Source organism: Seriola aureovittata, chromosome 1 (assembly GCF_021018895.1).
Source record: "Seriola aureovittata isolate HTS-2021-v1 ecotype China chromosome 1, ASM2101889v1, whole genome shotgun sequence".
NCBI lineage: Eukaryota > Metazoa > Chordata > Actinopteri > Carangiformes > Carangidae > Seriola > Seriola aureovittata.
In genome coordinates, this window is record NC_079364.1 from 25672132 (window position 1) to 25691017 (window position 18886).

General features: G+C 42.1%; 1 protein-coding gene across 1 annotated transcript in view; it reads left to right on the forward strand.

Annotated features, from left to right (window-relative positions):
• The window catches only part of wtip (WT1 interacting protein), a 29800-nt gene extending 13061 nt beyond the window's left edge, over positions 1–16739 (forward strand). Inside the window, exons 3-8 of the mRNA XM_056381045.1 lie at positions 6559–6626; positions 8411–8473; positions 8940–9070; positions 9351–9402; positions 10142–10210; positions 12050–16739. Coding sequence (XP_056237020.1) covers positions 6559–6626; positions 8411–8473; positions 8940–9070; positions 9351–9402; positions 10142–10210; positions 12050–12202 — 536 coding nt within the window. The 3' untranslated portion in view covers positions 12203–16739. The remainder of the gene's footprint in view (positions 1–6558; positions 6627–8410; positions 8474–8939; positions 9071–9350; positions 9403–10141; positions 10211–12049) is intronic.
• Positions 16740–18886: the final 2147 nt, after the last annotated feature.

An 18886-nucleotide genomic window follows, 5' to 3' on the forward strand; every position in this document is an offset into this window, starting at 1 on the left:
TATAACTGCATTACGCCTCAGTATTGTTTTGCTCTTTGGAAATGTTAGTCTGCACTCTCAGCTGCATTACCAAACTGTCAGTCCATGTCCTCATGAGCATGATATGGGCGAATGTAATGGTCACAGTGACTGAAACAAGGCAGACTCAGACTTTAGGAGTTTTAAAATCTGGTCTGAAATGTATAAAAATACATGAGCGGAAATTTCACAGCTCATCTACATTCACATCCCAAACACGCTCAGTCTACAAAATAACATTGCATCATAAACAAGAGGATATTATTACCATTACATTTCCAGTGGGAACTACACAGAGAAGCACACAAACATTCATTCTCTACATCTCTTCTTTTTCTGCACAGTCGAGGATATGTCAGCCTCTTCAGGTCTTGCTACATTTCTAGCCTTTTCCCTGCACCTGTACTTTAAACCCAGACTGCACTTTGGAAGTCTTCCCTTCTTCCCTCTTTGTAGACCTGTCTCTCATTGCCCACCGCGGTCACACTCTGGTTGCCTCAAAAAGACAATTTCGAGCAAATATCAAACAGGTTTAGAATTATCATAATGCCCACAGTCATTTCTGAAATCAGTTTGGAAGATGAAAATCGTACCTGTAAACCACTCACCTTACCCGATGTTCTGTGCTGAACATTGGATCCAGAGCACACCTCGTCCCTGATGCTCTCGTCAGATAAATTGGGGGTAAATCTGCCTTGATGTTTTGTAATCAGAGGATGACATAAGACAATGTTGCAATGTGTTTTGGTTTCAATATTAGCTTGGCTTGCTCGAGGGGTGTGGCAGTCATTGCTGATCAAAACAGAGTGATATGTAACTGGGCCTAGTGCTGAGCTGCATCATTCATGGTGGATAATATGCTTACCGCCGCCTGTGCTATACTTTCCACGGCTGGGTTTTCACCAGAAATACTCTTGAGGCTACAGGTCTGCTCAGACTCACCATGGCATGGTTTAAAAAAGACCAGTTTGAAGCTCCTTTGTGAGAAAATCACCACATTTATCTGTCCTTCTATCCAGGCCAGAGCTGTGGTTTCTCTGCCAGAGACAGAGAACAGAGGCTGAATGACGTCTCCCTCCAACAGGAGAAAGAGCAATACATCTCTTTATTGTCAGTGACAAAACATAGAAGTAATGGAAGTGATAAAATACAAATAACAGAATACAGTACATCCTGTTGTATTGTCTGTTAGTGCAGATGTCAGCAGATTATAAAAACGTGTGAAAACACTTCCTCTCAAACGCTGTCTTTTACTCTTACTTCATTTGAGTGGAAATGGCTTCCGAAGGATGAAACCTGATTTTGACATGAGAGTGAGCTCTTTCAGTGTAGATGCAGGGAAGTCCTGACTGATGCTCAGCTGTTACTCATTCTGACTAAACAACCCGATTGTGCAGCCAGAGTCAGATGTAATAGCTTGTAGGCAGTGCCAAAGGTTTCATGTTTGAGGATGTGTTGTGTCGTGTGTTCAATTGCAAAGATTCAATGAACCTGCCTGTTCCATGCCATCTTGTTTTTTTAAAGCATAGGTTCACCCTGCCGAGATTACAGTTGTTATCCCGAGTATTACAAAAAACGCAACATAATTTCATGTCAAGATGAGGAGCTCTTTTCAAAATGATAAAAGAATATGTCCAGCACAGGGAAGCTGCCTTCACAAAGAGGAACAGTTCACATGTTGAAACGCCTCAACGGGCATATGACCAACAGGAAGTTGACAAATACTCTTACTTGGAATGTGACCTGATGTAACCCACCTTTTTTTTTTTAGCAGCATTTACAATTTAGATGTGTTAAAGGTAGAACATTATTTATCTAGTCAGAAACTCCCTGTACATCAGTGTTTGAAATGTGTCATAGGTTGAATGTTTTATTCCCCACGGTCCACCTACTAGGGTTGGGAATCAGGAACCGGTTCCAGTTGAGAACCGGTTCCATGTGGTTCGATCCATCGACATCATTTGCCTTTATGCTTAAAGATTCCCTTACCCATGCCTTCCACTTAGTTCCGCGTGTCTTGCAAAATGCTTGCTTTCGCAAGAGGCAGTCAGCGTGAACAACAACGAAGGATTCGAGGAAGTGTGGCTTAATTTCAAAACAAACATGAAACATTTGTCAATGCAGAACGGCATTAAATGTCAGGGGTGTCATGTGTTCAACGATGGGAGCTGGCTCCCGTCCCAGAGCTGTTTTTTTTTTCACATGTAGTCACCACAGAAGAAGAGTTTTGCACTTATTGGCTAACGCTTCCTTTTTAATGCCCCATAGCTAGACCTTCATATGTCATCTCCACCTAGATTAACAGACTTGAACCCCAGCCTTGACCCTAACCATAGCCATTTACACGTGCTAGCCACTCTTTGGTTAAGGCCACATCCAAACTAATACGTTTTTATTTTAGAAAGGAAAACAATCTCTGTCAGTACGAGTGTTTTAGCTCTGTATCAGAAATAGTCTCCATCCATACACTGAGTATGCGCGTGCTGGTATAAACAGGAAGCAGATTGTCTACGCAGTTGGTTGTTGCAGGAAATACAACGAGCAGGGAACAGCAAAGGCAGTTGTAGCATGATAAAATGCAGAATTTAACTCCACAATAGCTGCTACCAAAAACAGCAAGGTCAGCAACGCTTGTATTTTGTTATCCATAATGCATTCACCACAGTTTGTCAGGGAGCGACTGTTACTGTCTGCGACATCCTTTCCAAAGGTCTCTGTTGCTGCCCGTCCAGACTACAACACAACCTGTTAGTTTTCAAACTAAAGTGTGGTCAGCAGCGTTTCCAAAAGTCTCTGTTTTAGGGGCTTGAAAACTCCGGAGTAGTGTAGACATCAGGAATAAACGAAGCAAAAGTGATGCGCTTTAAAACTAAAACGTATTAGTGTGGATGTAACCTAAGGCAAGCAAGTCACAAGTTGCTAGTGCATCAAGTGTGTAATATCATCATTACACCTGTGACTCACCAACACATCCGACAAGACTTTGATCCAGGCACAAAAGAAGCAAAACCTTGTGACCAGAAAACAAGGGGGAACATCCTTCTTCAATAACTGTGTTGAAGTTTTTGGCTTGAAGCCCCCAGGAAACTCATTAAAAAAACATTTCCTGAAATTAAACTCCGTAGTGCAATGTCTTTGTCCACACAGCCTTTGATTCTCCCAGTAAATGTTGCTGGTTTGTTCAGGGAAACAAGCACATTTGAGTTTATTTGTGAACATGCTCAACACAAACATGCTGTTGTACCAGAGGAAAATTTAGCTGAATAATACCTTTGCCATGGTGACACATCAATCCTCTTGAACCAGACCAACTCTCATTTCCATGGCAACACACATCATTCAAAATGAGTGCATTTGCAGGATGAGCTCTAATTCCTAAATGACCAAAAATTGCAAGAAACCAGCATTAAGGGGGGCAGAGGTCAGGGTCTTAAAGCCTCAGCAGTAACACTGTGATCATACTGAGTGAGAGGCGAAAATGAGTCATCATCATGTGTACCATTATTAATCATATTGAGGCAACTGCCTTTGGTTTATATATCTAAGATACCACATTTAGTTATGTTAGCTGTTCCAAAGGAACTATTCTGTTTTTCCACTTTGTTTAGGCCCAGTCAGGTTTTATCCATATATATTTGACATACTATATATCCACACTGAAAGAATTTTATTTTGTTTCTTTCACCAGTTATAATTAAAAATAAAGGTCTATTTTGAGATTGTGCATTTAATTTTCTCTGCAGCGCTGTCTGGTGACAAAAGGCCAGAGGAGAGAGAGGCAGGCACGGAGCCCTCCCCCTCCTTTTCTCGGTGAGGGAAGCGGGCAGAGAGCAGGGGTGTTGGAGAGGTGCGGGGGGTTGAATGGGACCAGCTAGTGACCTCAGGCAGAAAGAATGTCCCCGTTTGCTCAGTCGGCCCGCTCCCCTAGCAGCGCTCCACACAGTCATCAGCGCTGAGGCCTTTGTGTTCACCTTCCAGACCCCAAACTCCAGAGCAGAGGCCACAGACGAGCACACAGCAACACCTCGCAGCCCCTGCTGCTGCACTGTTCACTATAATCTCACTGCTCCTGCAAGTTTAGCCTTGCCAAAGTCCTGAGTTGCTTCACATGGAGTTCTTCCTCAGTCTTGCTTTTCTCTTTGCTCCACACTACCAAAATGCTAATTGCTGCTCAGTCTCAAAGTCTTAAAAGTCTCACCTATTGTGTGGACAGCATTCCTTGGCCGCTCCAGCCATTTATGTGGGTGTTAATGTATTGCCATCTCCCAGCATTGTGACACTGTGTTTGTGTGTGAAATACAGCGATTGCATAAATTTCAGTGTTAAAAAGAGAGGAGGGGGGGCCACGTCTTTCCCATGCTGGGACACCCATAAAATCAATGGTGGCTCGGGACGACAATTAAATCTGACTAATCCAGCAGATTTATGAGATCCGTGTGCTTCGTCTGCCAGCCGCGGGTGAAGTCATCGCGCTGCCAGAGAGACACCGCTGCTGTTAAATGAATTTGAATGGACGAGCTGTGAGGGATGCATGGCAGGGGGCTGCAGAAGCCAGCCCGCAGCAGAGTTTCCTTGTTAGACTGGATTCACACTTGGATTCTGATGAATGAAGGCTCACTCAGAGGAACTCAGCCTTCAGACTCTCCCCCTGAGTGGCAAGCCCAGCGTGCTGAACCAGGGCCCACTGTGGTGTGGCCATGTTTCACTGGATGCATTTGTATGATGTAGAACTCCAACTAATGGTTGTTTATTTAATTATACTTAATTATATTTCTTTAAATAAAAGAATAAAAATGACAAAATGACAAAATTGCTTCATCAGTCTAACCAGCAGCAAAGAAAGTCTTCATATAGTAATGATGTGGAAAAATGAGTAAAGCCAATATTAGCAGCAAGATACATTGATACATTTCAACATGCTAATTGTTTCAGCACTGCCTGTGTTCATGCATGTGTCAAAGTTGGGGACATCCTCCCTCCAGTCTGCTATTGTTGGTCTGTCTGTGAGCAGGGCACAATGGCCGAGTAGGGAAGAGGAGAGATTCTGGGGGGAGGTTTGGAAAGCAGCTTGCTGTATTGATTGTGTATGGGTTGTGAATGGATTCCTGTTGGGATCAATGGTCGAAGTAATTAAACGGGGGGCACAGGCAGAATGTTGCCCTACCTTCGGCCAGCCATCTGCTCTGTGGTAGCGTGCTGCATGTGGCTGTAAAGTAGAGAGATTAAGGAAGAGGCATACACTGTGACATATAGTAGAGTGTCAGATGTGGACAGAACTTGTGTGAAATTGTTATTCAGTGTGGTGTGTGACAGAATTGTATCTAAAATTCACTGTTTTAACCATCACACTAAGATACAGGCTTTTAGAAAACAACCAGCTCTGCTATTTTGTGCTTGTGCCTCTCTAGACAAAGAAGTCATATCATAACACATATTAGTAATAGAAGTAGACATCTTCTTTGAAAACGAATGTATTTTTGATTTATTAGACAGAACAGAGCTATATAGAAGTAAATCAGTTGAATTTGCCTTTAACATACTGCCTCCACTCTTGTGGGAAGACCCGGTGGCTTGTGGTTAGCCACAGGTGCATTTTAAATCCTGGTCACAACAGGAAGTGGTAGAGCCAAATCAATCTGTAGTTCTCTTGGTGCTGGTGATGTAGTGACTGTACCTGCACAGCTGCTTGGTGAACTGCAGTAGCCGGTGAGCTAACTGCTAACTCGCTAGCTCATCTCTCTACTGTTACGATTACTCCTTTGGCATTTTGTTCAACATTGTCTACCATTGTGTTCAATAAAAAGACGGAAAATAAAGCTATCAAGCTAGTGGTCACTTTGCAAACTTCTTTGCGTATAGCACTGTTGCTAATGTGACAGTAACTTTCCTGTCTCATAACTGTCATTTGAGGTATACTTCTTTTGTGGAACATTTCTTATTTCAACAGAGGAAGATGCAACATAGCTGATTAAGCTACGATAACTTCCTCTGTTTTGGACTCTCGCTTGCTAACGGTCAGCCTTGTGAAAGTTCACCAAAGTGGGACGCAATGTGACAGTTTCACCCCGCCAGCAAATCCACTAATCGTGATGAATGTATTTGAATCGACTGGACTTTGTCACTAAATTTGCCGTTTAAATGCTGATGTGACCAGGCCTTTAGTGAGGTTGGGCACTGATGTTAGTGATAGGGCCTGCCTCACACTCTGCGTTCGCAGTACATTACAAAGGTGGGATTTGGTTTAAAACAAGGCTGTGTGTTCCTCCGCAAGGTGACAGTGTCATGTTAAAGTAAGAAAATGCATACCCCAAACGTTGGAAGCACACAATTGTCTAAAATATTTTTCATGTTATTAATATTATCCTTTTTTTGAAACTAGGGGTCCCAGCCCAAATTATGAAAAACAACCCCAGATCAAATGTACATAAAAGGGTTGTCCATATACTTTTGGCCATATAGTGTATCTGCAGCAGCACATCAGCTCAACTCTTGAATTCCATACTTGAGAATGTAGATTTAATTTGTTGTCTTTCTTTTCAGGGAGGAGGCTGCGAGGGAAAGCGTTCTACAACGTCAACGGGAAGGTTTATTGTGAGGAGGATTTCCTGGTAAGTCACCTGTGTATTTATGATGATTGATTTTGTTGTGTGATGAGCAGATTATCTGATAGCAACGCAGCATTGTCTCATGGTGGAGTGAATTAGGAGTGGGTGGAGCAGAGAACAAGGGATTAGGATCTCCAACTGCATTCTGCAACCCTCCAGAGGAAACAGACATCGCAGCCACAATTAGGAGTTCAGTACCACCCTTCCAATTCACACTAATTTCCCCCAAATTTCCCCAAGGAGCACAATTACCCCACGTGCTGCTCCCCAGCACTTGCAATTAAGAGTGGGAGGAGGCATGCAGGACAGCTGTAGCTCTCAGGTCCATCTGTTTCAGGTTAATGGGGCACACATCGGGCCTGCTCTCATGGTGTCTTCACTTACTTACTTATGATGAACACAACAAGATGCTACTTGTGCAAATGTGCGCGTTTTGTGTACTATAGCTGTATGTGATGCTATTACTAATATGTGACAGAGGCTGATTCTGAACATGGAGGAAATATCTTACTAAAGCTTCCTGTAACATAACTGTTGAAAACAGCTTTATAATCCAGATAACCTCATAACACACGACCCAATCTGTTGTCAGGACTTCCCATTTATAGGCAACTTCCCCTTAGAGTTTAACTGTTAGCAAAACAGGAATTTTAGTATTTCCTATTTGTAATCAGTGATGAACTGATGATGGAGGTTGAATGACAGGATGAGACTAATCTCCTTCCACCTACCTCTTATGGCTGAGACTTGAACAGTCTGGCCTGTCACCCCAGGGTGTTTCAGGGGTTGGGGAGGTGGTGGCAGATGGTAGATCCGGAGGAGAGATGTCAGGGGCAGGGGGCAGGCTGCCCCTCACCACCTCCACCTGGTCTCCCCTCACCCCCCTCCCCAAAAGTCGTCAGGTCATGACCCCAAGGGGGTTGTGAGCTGCAGATGGTCACCTTCATTATCTGCTTGCGGTCCTGGTTTAAGAGAAAGGAGCTGTTGACGGCTTTGTTTCCTGTCACACACAGAAGACTCTTCTGTGGAGTGGAGATACTCACTGTCCAAACATGGCAGATTGTGAATGTGAATGGATGCAACTGTATGATTGCAATGGCAGTGTAGAAAAACAACAGAAGCCACCTTCAAGACCATAAAGATGAAACTAGAGAAGATCTTGTGATGGGATCACACCAGCCGCCATCAACATGTTGATGTTCCAAGTACTGATTATGACCACTCAGTTCTCATGGGTCAGACCACACCCATCTTTGAACTCAGCCTTCATTTTGATTTCAACTACACACCTGTAGTTGAGATTGCTGGTTATGGCACAGTTATGATGCTGTCGGGGTGACATTACCTGTCCACAGACAGACAGACAGACAGACAGTATAAACACCTGACAAAGTCAAAATTACCTCTGTGATAGTTCCTGATACAGTAAGCGTCTCCATGATGACACACACACCCACACACACACACATAGACTCACAGACTCACAAGGAAAAAACAGTAGCAGCCCCGCTGTCGTAGCTGGTAAAAATGTATTAGGTTAGACACCACAGTTCATCACTGCCTGAACATGATCATGTCAGCTGAGAGACAAAGGAATCTGAAAGAAACCTTCTTATGTTAATTTGAAGAGCGCAACAGCGCCCTCCATAGCTGTCTCTTAGACTGAACATGTCTAACATGTTCATCAGGTCTGGAGCACGTTGTGATCTACTGATTGTATGGCCAGCACAAACATTTCCAGTGTTAACAGAGGATGATAACAATCCTGTATTTTGTCTCACCAACAGTACTCTGGTTTCCAGCAGACGGCTGAGAAGTGCTTCGTGTGTGGTCACCTCATCATGGAGATGGTAAGAGCTTTATCACATGAAAGGCAGAGAGTCAATGTGAGTTATGTGGGTCCATTGTAGTGTGTCTCGTTCTGTCCAACTGGACTGGCAAGACATGCTGCTGGATGCATGAATGAATAATATAAATTTCTGCATCTGCTCGATGCATTATTGTGTTTATCATAAGTGAAGCAGAGTTACCATGATGTTGTGCAGACATAGCTTGCATTCTGACTTGGTATATTTAATTTTTGATCTTCATTTGTTCACAATCTTGGGCCTGATTGCGTACAGGGGCATGTGTAATAACAAAGCTCTTCCTGCCACATGACATTACACCACACTCACTGAGTTTATGTTTTTAATCTGGACTTAAAGAAACCTGCCAGATGGCAGTCCATTGCATGATACGGCGTGAACTCAGTGGCCTCATTCCAAGTCTTACTGTCATGCTGTGTGTTTTTTCTACGTGTGTGTGGGTGTCTAGATCCTCCAGGCGCTGGGCAAGTCCTACCATCCAGGCTGTTTCCGCTGTGTGGTGTGTAAAGAGGGTCTAGATGGAGTGCCTTTCACCGTGGATGTTGAGAATAACATCTACTGTGTCAAAGACTACCACACGTAAGGAGAACATCTCTCTGCACGCTGCACTGATAAAATGTGATTACTGCATGACAGAGCATGGCCTGGAATTTGAAAACAAGCTGTTTGAAAATTTGAAACATGGAAACAACACAGACATTAAACGTATGGTTCTCACTTTCCTTCTGTGGCTGTTATTTTTGTGTTTGTTAGAACTAGGATTCTGGTTTATGTGTGGAGTAAGAAGTCAGGTGATTTACATTATGCAGAGACGTGTGAATATTTCAATCTGTAAATTTTGTTGTCTCTTCCATAACAGGGTTTTTGCTCCCAAGTGCGCCTCCTGCAACCAGCCTATCCTTCCAGCCCAGGTCAGGAGCACATCTCAATGCATGCAACTTCCAATACATCTCACATACTGTTATCTCCAGGAAATATGATCTGCTAAAAATCCATCCTGGTTTGAACAAATGGACCATAGTGTATTGAACTGAACAACCAATCGAACAACTAAATACACACAGATGAGCTTGTTAAAAAGCTTAAATGTTAAATATCAGATTTAATAAATTAAAGTTTAGTTACCTTACACGATGAGAACTTACAGGCTTGATTATAAAGATTTAAAGATAAACATCAGATGAGGTCTTTTTTTAAAGTAAATATACAGTATTTTAAGATTTATAGTTTCACGTGAGACAAGGTATCAGGTATTAGATCATCTTGGTTTCTATTAATATAATATATATATAATATTAAGTACTAATATCTATTATTAGTCACGTTCTATGAAAATAAACTCAACAGCAGTGAGTTTACAAGATAAAACTTACAAAGACAATAACTGAAATAAAACTTTAAAACTGAGCTGAAATGATCCGTCTGAAATCCTACATCAGTTATTATACAACAGTTAGTTCTGACCAAGTAATCTGATTGGACAAGAGGCATTCCATGAGCGCTGATATTGAGTACAACAGCACTCTTTTAACTACATGTCGCCGAATTGTTTGTGTTGGCGTTGCCAGACCTGCTGCTTATTGGACCATCACTAGAATGAGACACTAGACTGATGTAATGTGAAGGTCTGACTGTGTTTCGTCTCACCAGGGCTCAGAGGAAACCATCCGCGTTGTCTCTATGGACAAGGACTACCATGTGGAGTGTTACCACTGTGAGGTGAGCCACTGCTCCTCCCACCTGCACTCTGTCCTCATACACACACACACAGACTCTTGGCGTATGACTAAGAGCAGTCTAAGTCTACCGTTGATGTGAATTGACCAGAGTCAATTTAGCATCACTGTGTATGATTCAACTTTTCAGGCCGTTATTAAATGAATGAGACAACACACACAAATATTTGCACAGACAAGTTACACTGTTGATACACACACACACACACACACACATACACACACACACACACACACACACATACACAAACACACAGGTGCACATCCACTTAGTCCTGTAAACCCAGTGAACCCAGGTAAGAACTGCAATTCGTGGGATGAGACTAGACTTTGCACTGACAAGTGTGAATCACCGCTGGAATGAATGAGACGCGCACACACAGAAAAAACACACAGACAGATACCAACCCAAGGTTACAGCACAACATCATGACTCACTGACAAAGCACATTCCAGCAGTGAGTCCTGAACTCAGCTGGGGACTTGTTGCTTAAACCAGACTTGTGAAATCCCAAGTCATCCTGTCAGATGGTTTGTTGTGTGACAGAAAGGTTCAGTGAAGCAAATCAACACCCTGCAGTGATTCTGCATTTTATTTTCTAAATTGTAAAGACCAAATTTTGGAACAGAGGATTTCTACTGTCCTCATGAGCAGGGTAAGACCTGCTAATTTCTCTGAATGGCTAACAGTTCACTTCATAGAAATAGATCATATTATTGTGTAAGCAGTGGATAATCATTCAGCCGAGCTCTGGAGGACAGAGGAAGGGTAAAGTCCAGAGCTCCATCATCCTGGTGATGGTAAATTCTTTACGTGTTTAAAAGAAAACACATTTTTCAGATACTGTGACACTGGAGGAGCCTCCACTATTGGTTTCTTTTTCTTTTTTAAATAAATTATTTTAACATTATTCAGCTGAGATTCATATGTGTAATGTGAAAATTCATTTCTAATAGTGAATTTTCCAGCCTGGTGTCTCATTCCTCTCAGACATGAACAGAATTCCTACGAGTTCAATGTATTCATTCATAAATGCCTGGAATTTGTAGTGTTTCCATCCTTGTCAAGCCTGCACAGACATTTAAAAGAAATAAAAATAAATAAATAAATTTAAAAAAAAGATACACAAGTTACAAGTCAAGCTCAGGGCCTGACTGATGCACAAATGCAGCTTCATTCATATTTATTTCTTTACCTCTGGGCGTCAGGACTCTCTCAGGATGATCCTGCACACCGTCTGTGATGGGAACATGTGAGTCACTTGTATCAGAGGGTCCAGTAAAACATCAACATGACTGAAGTCACTGTATTAATGCATACATCCATCCTGCACCTCATTGAACCCTGATTGCCCTTTCATTCGGGGCAACAACTCACTCTCACAAATTTAAGTTTACTTGTAATCATTCACTGTCTGTGACAACAGTGAATGTGGTAATTCAGCAGATATAGGCTTCACTGTTTTGCTTTCTGACAGAGAGTTAGATGAGAAGATCCATAACAGTGTCATGCCTACACATTAAATTTGAAGCTTCAGCAAGCAGCAGGTTAGCTTAGCTTAGCTTAGCGAAGCACAGGGACTGGAAACAGGGAGAAACTGTTAGCTTGGCTCTGTCCAAGGATACAGTCTTTGTGCTAGGCTAACAGGTTGCTGTCTGTAGTGTACCTTCTTCTCATCTTACATTGTGAAAAATTCTATTGCCCAAAATTTCAAACTATTCCTTATAAAGAGATGTTATAACAAAGCCACACACATGTGCGTTTGGTTGTTGATTGTGTTTGTGGTGTGTTCACATTTCTGTTTTTATGTCCCTCTTTTAGGACTGTGGTCTCAAGCTAAACGACGAGGAGGGGCACCGCTGTTATCCACTGGAAGGCCACCTGCTCTGCCACAGCTGCCACATCCATCGGCTCCAGTCACAGGTCCCTGCCCACCCGCCCCCCAGCTATCCCCTCCATGTCACTGAGCTGTGAGGCGGAGGAGGGTGGGCAGCAACCAAGCCCTGCCTCCCAGGTGATCTGAGACACCAGCAGTGGGCAAAAAAAGGCCTACACCCCCTCCAGCAGTTCCAGAGAAGCCTCTGTGTGGCCATCTGAGCTTCTGCCCGAGTCCTCAGCTGGACAGCCAGGCCGTGGACTAACACACACAGTGCAGCTCCCACCACAAGCCCTGCTGTCATATGACAGGGCTGGGAAAAAGGGTCCCCCTCCTCCTCCATCTGTGGTCCTTTCCTCCCCCCTTCCCCTTGGGTGCCTAACCCTGAAAGCCAACACGCCAGCTCATCCAGAGGCCCCCGGTGACGTCACACCTCCTGACCCCTGCACATTCATCAAAGAGAGGGTTTTTGGATCGGAAGAGAGAACGCAAACTCTCATCTCTCTCCTTGCCTCCCTCTCTTGCTTTCCATGTTTTTCATTCCTGTGCTCTGACTGAAGCGGTTTACCGCAGTGGATTCACCAGTGCTGTCACGTCTGAGAACGCTGCTGATCTCGCCGTCAGGAAGGCCAGGGAACGAGCCACTACATTCTAGTGCTGGCTGGACCGGACAGGCCCCAGGGTGGGCATGCTGTGCCTTCAGAGCAGGCCCTCTCTGTGCAGCTATTAACACTGAAATGGAGCCCTGCTAAAGGCTATGCAAAGGACACCCAGCATCACGACACAGGGCTATGAGAAAAAAAAAAAAAAACTGTTGACTCATCGCCCCTCACCCTGCACCACCCCAACATAACAGATGCACCGTAGCACCACAAGCCCAGACGACCGACTGACATTCCACTTAGAAATCTTAGATGAGACCTCGAGAGATTCACAAGCAGTGTCTTAATTAATGATTATATTATGACAGAAAAAGAAAATTTTAGATGCACATAGATTGTCTTTTATATATGAATATATATTTTGCAGATGTTTTCCACATAAGATCCTAGATGTAGATTCTCATTTTTTTTTTTTTTTTTTTTTTGTCTTGTTGCTGCGCTCGGGATAGATTCAGAGGTGAAACACACTGTCTGTCTGTTACGCAGTCTGAAGCCTCCGAAGACTTTGGGTCTGTTGTATCATTTCTTCTCCAGGACACAGAGCCTCTTCATGTCTGTCAGTGAGTCAGAGATCCACAGGCTATGTAAGGAGCAGACTTGGCTCAAATAGTATTTGCCTGCAGTTGTTTTATTCCACTTTGAGTACCAAATGACTAGTTCCCAAATCTGACAACAAATGAGCTCGTTTTAAACAGCATAACCCCTCCCTCTGTTGACAGTAGACAGCTATAACACACACTGCCAAACATTTCTGCACGCTTTAAATTTTGTTGTCTTATGTTTAATTTTAAGCACTGTACCAATTGTAAATGCCCTAAAATTGAAAGTATAAGTGAGAAACAAAGTTTAAGTTAATTGAAATATGTTTTAACTATTTAATTGGAAATGGCAAAGATCTTGACTTCTCTATATATTTATTATATATTCGTTCAAAAAAGCAAATTTTGACCTTCTGTTGAGGGTGTGATCGCTGTGCCAAACTATCGCGCAGAGCTGTAAGATTAATCTGAAAATTTGGGGCTTTTGGTGGAACACTAAAAGCCTCTCAGCAGTCGTCATAGAAAGCAGAGAAAGTGCAAACTGTTATTACTCTGAGAATGAAAGCTATAAAAAAAAGAGCTGGTTGGAAACACTTTTGCTGACCGTTTAAATTATTTTGTTAAAAACATACAGAAGGATAAAACAAATAGACCATTGTACACCATGTTGTGTGCTGCTATTTACAGATTTATATCGTTTCAATAAAAAAATAGTCAATTTACGTGTGTCAATAACCTAATCTATATTTATACAGAAACAGACTGGCAGTGTTTATTGATCTGTAGGTCGACACATGAAATCTTCGTAAAAGATTTCTTTTGTCCTGCCAGAATGAAGTAGCTACATTCCTTCTAAAGAGCATAAATGTGGAAAGTCTCAGGTGACTTAGAAAGTAATTTTTCTGTCAGTGACACTTCTCACTCCACTGTCTGACGGTGGCGTCTCATCATCTGGTACACAAAGGGGAATGAAACATTGCGTGATGATTTTCAAATACCTTTTGGTCCAGGTCTACTCAGGACACTGTTTCCTGGTATGTTTTTCAGACACTGGTTTTTGAGCACTGAGAACACAGTGCGTTCCTACGAGGAACCTCCACTTGTCCGCATGCCTTAAGACAGAACAGGTAGTTTGCGTGACTCGCTCAGAGGCCTGTACCACGAGGCAAGTTCAACTTCTGTCTGGCTCTCTTCAGGGTTATCTGGCTTCGCTGAGCCTAACATCGGCCGTCCTGGATAACCTGTATCACAAAGTTGGTCATCAACTGGCTGTTAACTCTGCGTTCACCTGGCCATGAGAGTGGTCATGTGGAAGAGGCGGAGGTGTCAATTACAAGTGATTGTAATTGGGTTTAGTTTTTATTTCCAGTTATCATCACATCATCAAGTCTTTTCATGCTTTTCTGATTCTAGTCTTGAAAGAATCTTTGTACAGTTAAAATGCCGATTTCTTTATTTTTTGTCACTTTATCGTGAATTCTTTTTGTCCATGTTAGGATCCTGTAGGAATCATGACCTCGCTTTTTTTCCAGTGATGTGATTGGTCAGTGGTTTTAATCTTATCCTCTGAAGTTAACCTGCTCCGGAGCAGGTTAGCCGTGCAGCATATGTTACCATGGTGATCTACCCTGGTTAAAGATGAGCCAGCTTTGTGATACTAGAAAACCTGAGCCCAAAGATAGCTGGATAACCCACTAATCTCGCTTTGTGGTACAGGCCCCTGATCTGCCATGAAGTCTGCTGTTGTGTTTTGGGGGGACGTCCCTGAAAACCTGGAGCTGCTGGTCCCACCCACGTTTTTAGGGAGTCGCCCCCACCATGTTTCCCTTGCTGGTTGTGTGCGTCCGTGAACGTGTGCGTGTCTGTGTGTCTGTGTGCAGGCAGGCGCTTGCATGGATGTGTTAGATTGAGTATTGTGTGTATGTGTATATATGCAAAATAAAATCTACACGAGACAAAAAAAACAAAACTTAAAACTCCAAGCTGTGGTGGTGCTGGAAGAGCAGTCTCACCCCTCTCCACTGGGTTTCTTTTTTATTAATGAGTTTTATAGGATTGGCCTTCGATAGATCATTCCCTCTATATGAAAGGTTGTGAGCCAGAATTCAAGATATTTGAGGGAACTTCTGTTTCATTCCTGCATCAGGCAAAAATCTGAGCTGCTGCACATTTATCAGATAAACCCTAACGATGTGTGCTTATTTCAAATATGAGCAAATGTGTTAAGTACGTACGTGTGTGTGTGTGTGTGTGTGTGTGTGTGTGTGTGTGTGTGTGTGTGTGTGTGTGTGTGTGTGTGTGTGTGTGTGTGTGTGTACTAGTGGCAGGGCCATGGCACATGCACCTCACTGTGTTTGCAGGGCAGCACAGCATCCAACACAGTGACCCCTGCTCTCTCTGTTATAACCCAGTGATGATTTCGATGTTGCTGTCTGTCCATCATCCACTTTGTTCCAGAGGTTTGTGTCTAATTCTTGGTATATGTTTTATCTTCTAACTAGTACCACATTGATGGGGTTTACACATGTTGCAGCAAATGTTCCTGTAGCTGATAAATGTATCATCCTCTGACTGTAGCAAACTCCACCCATCTGGTATTCAATCCTGAATAAAACAGCCACCAACTATTACTTGCAAACACTGGCCCAGCTCTTACTCATACTGTAATACTGTAATAGACACAGGTCTGAATAAATACTACTGAATGTGTCAAAGACAGAGACTGAAGCAGAGACTGAAGGCAGGGGTCACCACAGACAGAAAGTGCTTTTTAATGTAACCTGATGTAATGAGATTCATTCGAATGTAATAATGAGTAGTGTTTGTTTTCCTCCCGGTTGTATATTTGTAAAAGCAGAAAAGAAAAGGACTGCATACTGTATGTGTGACATTACCTTTGTCGTTGGATGTGTTTGACCTCAACTTTGTACGAGGGGTTCTGGTCAAGTAATGTGTGCTATACTTGAAGAATGAGGCATTTTCTGGACTTACCTGCACAATATCACCCCCCCCCCCCCCCCCCCAAGAAAAACTTAACAAGACCAGAGTGTATCCCCCTTAAAGATGTCTTAATTCACCTGTTTTAAAAGTACTACTTCAGTTTCTATTGATAGCACACAACTAGTTACCCTGTACATAAAGAGGCTAGTTTTTTTATTTTATTTTTCTGTCAAAAATCACGTGGAAAGAGAGGACTTTTTCTCCCACTGGTAGTTCCAATAAGCACATCTCGACACCTGTCACACATCTTTTGTATCTCTGTTGTATTTTGATTGCCTAGATGGTTCATAAAAAAAGGAAACTAGATCTATTTATCTAAACATGAAAAAAGTCTAAAGTTATTTAATGTATTAAAAATCGGGACGTATCATTTAACTGTAGATGACATAATCTGCTTTTTCAATAAAGTGGTTTTGTAGCTAACTGCAAAATAATGTCTGTTTTTTCTTCTTTTATTTTGCTATTTTTAAAATCTACCAGCACAAAATCTACCAGCACACTACTGTTGACATGAAACTGACACATTTATTATTAACATTAACCTTAAATGACATCACTTTAAATTTTTTTACTTTAGGTTATGCAGAAATTTAAAACTATAACTAACAGACACATGTCACAACTGCACAGTAGTTACACTTGCATGTGCAGTTTTGACCAGAAATATACTGAATGTGGCTCCTCCACATGTGTTGTAAGTGGACATAGCTTAACAGAGGCAATCTAACTGTTTCCCCTTGCCTTCTGTGTATATGCTAAGCTAAGCTCAGCATTTAGTGTAGCCATTTAGCATGCAGACATGACGGTGGTTTCATCAACTCTAAGAAAATGAATAAATGAAAAATAAATTAAAACTCATGCAGAAATCAGTATTTGACCTGATGTAGAACAAGAATGACTTTTGAGAACAGTCATTTTATTTATGCAAGGCAGGATGGTGATTGTGATTACACTTCACTGCATAAGTTCATTTTTTCTTCTACGCAAAGGTGACACCAAAGCCTTAGATATTTCTATAATTTGTAAGTTTAATTAACTAAGCTACAGTAATACTGTAATTCAGAAAAGGATCTGACATTAAGTCAAATATATGAATAAGCTGCAGAACTGTAACAGACACTATGTACCCTGCAACAGTAATCAAAAGAAAAGAAAAAGCATTTATTTATTTTTCTTTCCGCTACTGCTTTTCATTTGAAATGTCTGGCAGTAGATGGGAGGTAATTAGCCTTAATGTTGCTGCTCACGAGGATAATGCTGCTATAGTAATGACCGTTTTGTATTGCATTTAGTAATCTGTACACTTAGCGCTACGCATTGAGACTTGTGCTGGGATAATAGTTCTGCACATTGACACTGAGCCAAAGCAAAGTTTAGGAGTATGGCCTGGAACAACATATGAAGACTGAATGGTTTGGAGTCAACCACGTGTAAGTGGTTTTCCCATGGCCCGTGTTTAAGTGTTTGGGATGTAGATGAGACTCAGATGGAGATCTCATGTTGTCGGCCTGCTTTCCTTTACAAACTGTCACATCCCTTCTCCTCTCCTCACTCTGATTGCAGTCTTCTACTTTATTTCCTCTGCAGTCATGTCTCTATAATTTGATCATTCAGGGATCATTGCTGGATTATTGTTGGCTCATTCTGACTGTTGTCCATATGATCTCTTAATATTGCTTGCCTTCAATGTTGATGTTTTACAAATTGTAGTTTACTCCAGTCGAGTCGAGTTTATTTATACAGTAGTTAGTGAAAGCCGGCCGTCTCAAAAGGATTATCAACACATGTTATGAAAACAATAAATAAAACTGTTACAGTAAGAATGACTACAATTACAATCTCAGACCCTCTGCGGGTTTCAGAGAAACTCCCACAAAGCATCATTAAGTACAATAGATATCTTGCTCAGGGCTCTTCAGCGTTAGTAAAAAAAAAAAGCTGTATAATTACATCCATGCACGCAACCCTGTACTATAGCATGTCATGTGATGGACCGTCTCTCCGGGGGACGCAGCCCACCGCTCTGATGGTCAGATAATCTGAAGCCTGGAAAAGACACGACCTTCAAAAAAAAACTATAAAGGAGAAGAGAGAAACTGGCAACAATTAACAAACATGAATTTAACATGATAGTATCTGAGAAGACATGAGGCAGCAATAAACCGTGGCTGCTGACGGAAACACAGTCACTGACGAGTCAGTTCCCTTGGCACCGACCCTTTTAGTAAACTGCTCCGGCACATAAACATTCCTGGAAATGCCACACAGGCGTGATAAACTGATACTGTGGGGACTTGTGGGCAAAAGTACAAAAACGACAACAAGTTAAGTCAGTGAAATGTATTATGTGTTATATAGTATATAGATATTTACATTATAAATCCCTTTGGGTTTATACTGACAAAAGCCTTGAAGCTGACATGCAGAAATAGTCACAGTTAACAGAGTATGTTTGGAGAAACCTGCAGCTTTTCGCAGCTGTAACTTCATTCTCATCATTAAAGTCATCTCCTGTTGCTCTTTCACTGGGTGATGATGAGCTTTAAACTTCTCTTTAGGTTTTGGGACTTGTTTAAAACAG